Raw genomic sequence first — 9,692 nt, 5'->3', positions numbered from 1 at the left:
GCGACGAAGCATGGTCCCAACAAAAGCGATAAAATAAGTTTTATGGAGATGAGACCATGTACATTGTTTCTGAGATGTTTGTGTCTTGCATGCTATAAAAAACAACAAAGATAAAAGTATGCATTGGATGAGATTATTTCATCATAGTTTCAAACTTTTTAGGTTCTGTTTGGTTCCAGTAGTCCTAGAACTAAAGTTTAGTGAGGAACTAAACTTTAGTCCCTATCATGTTTAGGGCTTAGGGACTAAACAAATTCTAAATACATTAAATGCAACACGTAAAGACCGAATACCTCTTTTCTTGTCTCCACACCAGTTTTTAAGGGCGATTGAAATAAATGTTGCCCTTTAGTCTCTTATAACAACCATACGAGGGACTAGAGACTAAAGTCATTCTATTTGGTAAAATAGAGACTAAACATGACTAAAAATTAGAGACTATAAATTAGTCTCTCTAACCAAACAGGACCTTAGATAATGAGCCTTAGACGATGTAATGTCTATTTCCGCTGAGAATGACCTTTCTTTGTATTTTTTTAAAACAAATGAGTTTCTATAAAATTTCTGTATGATTTTTTTAAATTTCTACGTTCTAAAGGACCTAAAAGTTTGCACCAAAATTCAAAAGGCAGGCACGAAAACGGCACAGCCGCGCGCGGACGATCGTCCTATACTCCTATCGAACGAACGTCCATCTCCCAGCATTTCCGTTTCCCAAAACGCCTACGCACGGACGGTAATCAGGACCACAGGTCATCAAGAATTCCGTGCTCCCGTGCACCGTTGCCGCCGCACCGCCCGGCTCGGCCACTCCTCGGCGCGCCACGCTGCAGGGGGACGCTGACACGCATGGCCCACATCCCGGTGACTCTACACTCGGCTCCGCTCCACCACCGCGCTCGCCCTCTTCGTCGTTGCCGTCCGTCTCCACAGTCCCCACCCATATTCCATTTTGGTTATCCTCTTGCGTCACACCTCCTCCCTCCTGGCCTCCTCCTGCGGCCCACTTATATATACCACCACGTCGATGCGCTGCTCCGCCGGCATCTCCATCGCCGTCGCGCCGCCGTAGATGGCCTGACATTTTTCACTTCATTTGTCATCCCAATTCCACAAACCTCGCGCGCGGCGGCGGAGGGAAACAAAAAAAAAAAGGAAGGATGGCGTTGGAGCCGGTGGCGCGGGCGGTGGCGGAGGAGGTGGCGCGCTGGGGCGCGATGCGCCAGACCGGGGTCAGCTTGCGCTACATGATGGAGTTCGGGGTGCGCCCCACGGAGCGGACCCTCCTGCTCGCCGCACAGTTCCTGCACAAGGAGCTCCCCATCCGCATCGCGCGACGGGCGCTCGACCTCGACTCGCTCCCCTTCGGCCTCTCCACCAAGCCCGCCATCCTCAAGGTTGTTTTCGTTTCCTGCCTTCTACCTCTTCCTCATCTCTCCCTGTGAATTCGGTGCTTGTCCGGGTGGTTAGCTTAACTCTGTGCGCACCTTCTTCCTATATATTCCTCCTGCGCTCAAAATGTTGGGGGGAGTGGTTTCTCTCCTCGTCTCTTCAGATTGATTGAAATTTAAGGTTCGGCAACGATTTGCTTCAGTTTAAATAGCGTCAGCTGCACATCTTAGCGCCATGCACCCCCTCCCCCACCATACAAATTTGATAACAATCAGTTTAGGAAACGCTGTTTCGTTTTTCACTAGTAATACGCCGCTTTATCTCCTAGGACGTTCACAATATTATAATAGTTCTTTTACACTGAGAGCATCTCCAACGCTGCCTCAAACTAGTATTTCAAATTGAAATATAAGGCTCTACGTAGGAAAACAACTCAAAAAATGTCTCATTTCATAAAATTTGGTCAAAAAACTATAGAGCATCCTCTCAAGTGCCTCAAATATACCATATAATCTAGATTTGAAACTTTACTGTTGGAGCGGAATGTTTTATTGGTGCCCTAAATTCTATAAAAATATACTCATTTTTAAATTATAGGGCATTTTTATAAGTCACGTTGTTGGAGATGCTCTGATACAGTGCTCGCACTTATATTATTTTATACAATAATGTGCCCGTTCCATTTTTATATCGGTTGCGAGTTCTTGCCTTTTTTTCTCCAAGGAGAATGTGTATCATTATTGTTGGTGCTTTTTGACCAAACACTAACGATTCCTAGGCCGTTCTCGTAGTGAGTTCGAGCCTTAGGGATGATCCCTAGGTTTTGCCCACGGAGGGTCGAGACCCTAATAACACTATCTTGAATACCGTCTTGAAAGAAAAACTTGGAACCAAGGGGGTGATTACTTGATTTACCTAAGATGGTTATCCTGAAGGTGGGACACCACCTATATGATGGTTACCACCTATTTGGGACCAAACAACAACGAACCCTAGGACCTTCTCGTGATGAGCAATATATTGGGTTTATCTCTGCGAGGTGGACGACACGGCGGTCCGTGACGGGTCGTCAGGCCGCCTGGCGATGCTCGCTGCAGCGGCGCGGACTGTTCGTGGCTCTGGGCCAGATGGTCCGCGACCCTGCTGCAGGAGCAAGTCTTCTCTGCGCGTTATTCGGACGACCCGCACTCTAGGTCGGACGGTCTGCAATGGTGCAGGGCCGTCTTCTTCTCCTCGTAGGACCTAGATCCCCCCTAGGGTGCTCTGGGTCAGCAGGTCACCCGGGGCGTCCACAGACGACGTAGAGTCGCCTAGGAATTAAGAGATCAAGTCAGGAAGAGATCTTGAGTGAACTAGACGAAGTAGATCTTGCTTGTAGGAGGGTTAAGATCCTAGGTTTGTCTTGGGGTCGATAGGCCACCACAGGACGGATTTAGACGACGTAGAGTTGAATAGGGGTGGATGTGTATGTGGAAAGCTACAACTAAAGCTACGTTACATCTACTCCTAGGACGAAAAGTAAATAAAGTAGATAGGTTCGATTGGAATATGTCCGGGGTTCTCAATCTGTCGTACCCCTTTATGTTTATAGGTGAGGAGGTCTGGACCTGTTTCTAGGCGATAACCAACAGATCTCACGTGATTAGATGGATAACCATGCACAAGATAAGGATAATCGCCTGAGTTAATCTGATCGCGGGGCGAGCGGACTGTTCGGGCCCAATGGCCGGACCTTCTGCCACTTTTGGTGCTCAACAATTATATTAATAAGAAAAAATAAGATAAAAAGAGAAACCTCATGCAACTCCACACACTCTAGATTAGATGTAAAATTACAAAAAATAGATAGCTGGGCCCATGGCCATGAAGACCCGAAAAACAAAGATCACCGATTGGTATGCTGGAGCGCAAGGATGCTAGAAAATCCATGGGCTCCAGCACTACACCAAAGGTGAGACTCCTCCTTGACCCAATTGATGACCATGCTAGAACTAGGTTGCACATTGTTGAAAACACAGCGGTTACGGTGATTCCATATGGCCCAAGCTCCAAGAATGATCAAATATCATCTAGTTCTTGCCTTATCGGGGAAGAATAACTTAATAACATGGATGGTGACGGCTATTATTGTGGAGATGGTCCCGTTCCTAGATACTAGTCTATTGCTTATCCTGAATTACCTGCCTTTTGCAACTTTTTGAGTCTAAGATATCTGTGAACTATAAACGATTGTATTAGTCCTGGTTAACATGGTAGTTGTCATGTCATTTTCGATCTCTCCGTTTCACTAAAATACACCATCAAATCATCATTTTCAATTCCAACCAGCTTCTTTTGAAAAATAATTGTTACTTTGGCTCTTGTAGTTGCGCCATAGTTATAGCCTAGTATAATGAGGAACTTTGGAACGTTCTTACCTCTCAAATTTTCCTCGTAGTTTCATTTGAGTCTTCTAATCCTATTGGCTTTTTGAACATTGTGCTTCGAAAATCAGAAACACCTAAATTCGCATTTTGCCAGTTTTTTTAAAGTGGGTATTTACAGTTCTGAACAAGCTAGAACATTCTTGCATGTTAAAGCATCCGCTTACAGGACTAATTTTTGGTCTATTTGCGTCTGCAAAGGTGAGAGATTGGTATGTGGAGTCATTCCGTGACATCCGGTCCTTCCCAGAGGTGAAGAACCAGGAAGATGAACTCGCCTTCACCCAGATGATCAAAATGATCAAGGTGCGGCACACCAATGTGGTGCCTGCGGTTGCATTGGGTGTGCAGCAGCTGAAGAAGGACTTGGGTGGTCCAAAGGCGTTCCCACCTGGAATCCATGAGATCCATCAGTTCCTTGATCGCTTCTACATGTCAAGGATTGGGATCCGGATGCTGATAGGTTAGTGAGCTTAGCACTCCCATCTCATGTCCAGTTTTCTGAAAGGTGTTTGGTCAGTCTTGGTAAGATTAGCAGTTAGCACTTTAGGTATTAACACACTGTTGATAAAAAAAGCAATATGTCTACAGCCCTAATTTAGTTATCTGTTACCTATGGAAAGTTCCCTTGCTGCTACTGCTTTCTTTCTTGCCCAAAGAAGACAGGGCTCCTGAGGCTTTTGAGCCTAGAACAAATCTAAATTTCAGGGCGCGTTTTATATAAACATGACAATACTATTACTTAATATATATGTAAACAAATGTTATCAATAAAAAATAACTGCATGTAAAAGTAATATTCATATCAAATAATCCAAACAAACTTAAAAATTTCTTCTACCATTTCTCGACATTGAGTCATTGATGATGCCAATATCAGCTTCATCCAACAATCGTTTCTCAATACATAATGTTTCCAAACCATTTAACCTCTCTTGAAACATTGTAGATTTCAAATAGTTCTTCAATAATTTTATTTTTCAGAAGCTTCTTTCAGCTGATTAAATTAAATTAATTCCTAATTTTCACAAGACAATTTACAAAATGACAAGAATAAATAAATTATAATTTTCTGTGGGATCCGCTGTAGTAGACTACTAGTAGTATGCCTGTTAGCCTGTAGCCTTGTGCAGATGTACCTTGTATGCCTGGACTGCTGGAGAATCGGAGACTCGGAGTTCCTAGATGGCCGCTGGACGCTTACATGGAATTGAGGATTTGGTCGTGCTCGTGTACATCCGTACATGCCTACGTCCGCCAACCGGCCCGGACAGCAACTGCGTTTGATACTATGGCGTCTCACATCTGGCGTGCGGCATCGCGCTCGGCTGCTCGCGTGATGCTGTAATCGCTGATTCGAGTCCCCGCCACCACTGCTGTTGTGTTGTCGAAGCCAGAAGTCGAGGCGACGGGTGACCGGTGTCTAGCCTCTTGGGGCCAGGGAATGGAAGAGATCATTGATCAGGCCTTGGAGTCAAATTGTGTGGGCGTGGCCTGCTCCTGCTCGTATTAGAGTTCTGCTAATACGATATACCGGGGGTGGGACCCTTGGTTTGGGGGGCTAAGATGTCTATTCCATTCGCCTGCCTCTAGGGCTGGCCCTGAAAGAACATCTGAACCTGTCATTCTGTCCGATAGATTTTTAAATGACTTTTCCGCCCTCATTTATTTGGAAACTTCAGTTCAGGTGCAAACATATAGGCATCATATTTTTTTGACATAATTTTATTGTTATAATAGTCAGGAAATAAAAAAACTGTAATTCTTGGCTGGACACCAGAAGTAACTGTTGTAATGTTCCTCAAGATCTAGTGGTCAATGTATAACTAATCATATTACTCCTTCATTTTAAACAAAAAACATTGCCATACTGTTAATTTTATGACATAAATTCAAAAAAAAGGAAAAAAAGCATTTGTGCTTCTGCTTTTGTCCTCATATGGAGTATCTGGTTTGCTTGATTCAGGGCAGCACGTCGCTTTGCATGACCCTGATCCAGAGCCTGGTGTGATAGGGCTTATAAACACAAAAATGTCACCCATGACAGTAGCTCGAATTGCTAGTGAAGATGCACGTGCTATTTGCATGCGGGAGTATGGATCATCTCCTAATGTCGACATATATGGTGATCCGGGGTTTACATTCCCGTAAGTCCCTATACTGAAGGCTTGCTCCCTGCATTTGCTTTAATTAGATGCCATCATACTTTAGTTCAGGATTCAAGTGTATCTCTTGACACATTTGAGTTTTCTGCTTCCCCATCTTTTTTTGTGATCATATTGCTTGGCTTGTTTGTATCTGACATTTAAATTGGTATTCATGTCTTATTATTGTGTACTGTTAACCATCCTACTTGTACTTTACCTTCTGCAGAACAATCTTTGGCTGAACTGTAATAACCTAGAGCCTGTAACTGCTGTGAACACCCGTATGTCCTGTTTGCAATGCATGATGGACAGGGGTCTTGTTGGCCCCGGAACTCTAAAAGATCTTTTGTCCAACAGAAAAGTAAACCGTGGAGTATTTCTAAATGATATTCTGATCTATTCTTGAACTCTTGATCGCAGATATGTTACACCACATCTACATCTCATGATTTTTGAGCTGGTGAAGAACTCCCTTCGCGCAGTACAGGAACGGTATATGGATTCTGATAAGCTTGCACCTCCGGTTCGAATCATAGTTGCTGATGGAGCAGAGGACGTGACTATTAAGGTGTAACTCTACCTAAGATTCACATTACCTTTTCTTATTGGAAGTTTGTAATCTCAAACATGGTGCTGATTTTTTTTTAAAAAAAAATACAAGCTTGCAGTTCCATTAATTTTTATGTGTATGTTAATTTATTCTTCGTGGTACTTGTGGTAGGCAAACAAAACAAAAGTAATTCTAGAGAACTGAAGTTGTGAGCTGTCTTTAAATCTGAGTGATGTTGACCCAGTCTTATATGTGCCTGGAAGACAAATAGACATTGATGTCGTGCGAAGTAGTTTCATTTTTACAGCTGACCTTGATCCTGATGCTGGACTTTTCTTGTATTTGCATGGTTCGATGGTGGTACTGATAGCCAAAGGAGTAAAAGAGATTTAAGGGAAGTTCACTCTATTTATTTCTTGCTGGCCTGAGGAGACAAGACCCGTATTAATAGTCATCCAGCAATGTCAGCTGACTTTTTTTTTCTTCTGGTTACAGCCAAATGCAACTAGCAGAAATGTAAATAAACGCCCTTTATGATGCTAACAGATAGCCAATCCAACTAACTGGCTAACGCCTTTTGTTAGAATTTTCTCATTAATTGTGATATTCAACCGACAAACTTGTATCTTCTGCACCTATGTTAGCAAAAATCAATAGCTTCGATTATTCATGATCTGGTATGAAGTATGAACTGTTTGACTAAACCATACTTTTGCAGATTACTGATGAAGGTGGTGGAATACCAAGGAGTGGTCTCTCAAGAATTTTTACGTATCTCTATAGTACAGCAGAAAACCCTCCTGATCTTGATGTACATAATGAAGGAGTAACTATGGCTGGATATGGTTATGGGATTCCTATTAGTCGTCTTTATGCTCGATATTTCGGCGGGGACTTGCAGATCATCTCTATGGAAGGATATGGTGTGTACATACTTAACGTTTTATATTCAGAAATTAAGCACACTGAAGAATGTGGCTGTATTCATCTCTCTATGATTTTCATAAGTCAGTAAGAAGTTTGGACTTTATGAATGCTGATTACTCCTATTTTGTGAAGCACAAGTAAAGGTTAAAATATTGACACACAAACCCTGGGAAGTTAAGCATATATGCCAATTCTTCCACATTATTTTTAGCTTTCCGAATTTGCTACGGGAACTTATAACTCCTGAGATATTCCATTAGCATCGAATATTCGGATCACAAATACTATATTGCTGCATCAGTTTCTATCTTGCAGAAGTGCAGCAAAGTAACACTCTTGTCATTCAATTGATCGCTATTTTTTTTTATGTTTTCTCGTAGGAACTGATGCATACCTCCACTTATCACGGCTGGGAGATTCGGAGGAACCCTTGACTTAATCGATTCATAAGAAGCCATTCCTCATTCCTGTAGTTAGGACTCTATTGCTTTCTCAATTACCGTGCTGGTATGCAAATATTGTTCTGAAGGCCAGTCACCTATTAGTTCAGCTGTCCATGCCCTATTTGTTATCTTTGTTGTTCATTCATCATCTCGATGGAATGTGATCATAATTCAGAATAGTTTTGCTTCTGGTTTGTACTGTCATTATAATTGTTCAACCTCCAATAATGGTATCTGTCGAGCACCCGAGGCATTGAATTTGAGTAATGGAATTCACCATAATTGTTCAACCTCCAATAAAGTCTGTAACTCCAATTCTTCAAAGCATGTTTTTTAGTTCGACCACCTTGTTCGATACAATATGAGGAATGATGTGTTAGAATACTTGTTTATTTCTGCTGTTGTATTGGATTTTATTCCAGCTTATGTACTGTTAGGTTCAACACATATATAGAACAGCACACCCTAATCAGGGTGGGTTTTTCAATTCCAACATAGGTGTCACACCAATAAGCGAAGGCAGTGGAGACGCCTTCGGCGTGGCGGGTCTGGAGCCGACGACGGCATGACTTGGGATATATTTTATTGGGATAATCTGTTTAGATTATATAATTTAACTTATGTTGAAATTACACTTAAGGGTTATTTGTATGAGATTATAATCTATATATATATTATATAATCTAACTTATTTTGAATTAAGCATTTAAGCGTTAGTTTGAAATAAGACCCCGTTAGGTAGAATTCCACTGTCTGATATTTTAATTTTTAACTCTGCTCCCTGATCCTGATTCTCGATAGAGTGATTCCAGTGGATTTCAAGAGGGACCAGGGTTGGGAGTTGATGAGAATTGATCCCCACCATAATATAACAGGAAGCAGGATTAAGCAGTGTTTTTTAGCTCCCAGCTTCTAGTGTAAATGTAGAAGTGATTCTTATCTGCTCCCCGCTTAAATCTACGTGAGATTTAGCTGTTTGGCTTAGGAGTGATTCTCATGGAGAATCACTTACAAGGAGGCCTATCAAATGGCACCTAAGTTAGATTATATAATCTAAGCAGAATATAACCCTAAACAAATAAGCATTTAGTTTAAGATAAGTTAGATTATACTCTGTTCCAATTTATAATTTGTTTAATTTTTTACCACAAGTTTGATCAGCTCGTTTTATTCAAAAAAAATTCATAATTATTGTTAATTTTTACTGTGATATAGTCTACTATATAATATACTTTAAGTATGACTTTGATTTTTTTAATTTTCTTGCAATTTTTTTGAATAAGATAAGCATGTCAAACTCGAGGAAACTTGGGGAGGGAGTATAATCTAGGCAGATTATAATTTTAAACAAACAACCCCTTAGGGCTAGTTTGAAAACGTAAATCTCTTTGTGATCCCTCTCATTTTCTAGGGTGAGAAACCTCTTTAAGTGACATTTAAATAAGACATTTAGTTATTTATTGTAGGGTTTTTCTTTGGGTTTAGCCCACTTCTTCCCAAACCGATCCTTAAGGAAGAGGAGGCCGCATAGTTGTGTATTCTCTCTGCTGAACAGAGTCAACGGTGCGGAAGTGATGCCACTTCGCGGTTGGCCCATGTTGGCAGGCCGCAACTGCTTCCAGCAGTTTGTTCATATGATCACCCAAAATACTATTTTTCATTATAAATTGCACAGTTTATAAAGTTAGTTTGAAATGAATAATGAAGATGCGTAAGCTGTTGTCTAACCGCGACAGGAAGATTGACAAGTTGACATAGCCGAACAATTTTTTATATAAAAAATAGATTTAGAAATATTTTTAAAAAGTTG

At 41.5% G+C, this 9,692-nt stretch overlaps 1 protein-coding gene across 3 annotated transcripts; it reads left to right on the top strand.

The window, feature by feature from the left end:
• The first annotated feature begins 853 nt into the window (after positions 1 to 853).
• On the top strand, positions 854 to 8,217 carry LOC100193944 (putative pyruvate dehydrogenase kinase family protein). 3 transcript variants are annotated; one of them, XR_004852390.1, is made up of 7 exons: positions 854 to 1,397; positions 4,017 to 4,278; positions 5,782 to 5,962; positions 6,383 to 6,530; positions 6,883 to 7,028; positions 7,231 to 7,435; positions 7,820 to 8,172. XR_004852390.1 is itself a non-coding variant. In NM_001139013.1 (6 exon segments), coding segments are annotated over 6 exon segments (1,092 nt in total). In that variant the 5' UTR covers positions 962 to 1,160; the 3' UTR covers positions 7,879 to 8,217.
• Positions 8,218 to 9,692: the final 1,475 nt, after the last annotated feature.

This window comes from Zea mays, chromosome 9, assembly GCF_902167145.1.
Source record: "Zea mays cultivar B73 chromosome 9, Zm-B73-REFERENCE-NAM-5.0, whole genome shotgun sequence".
In the NCBI taxonomy this organism is placed as follows: Eukaryota; Viridiplantae; Streptophyta; class Magnoliopsida; order Poales; family Poaceae; genus Zea; species Zea mays.
The sequence above is the reverse complement of the archived record's forward strand: the minus strand, read 5'-3'. Positions and strand labels throughout refer to the sequence as shown.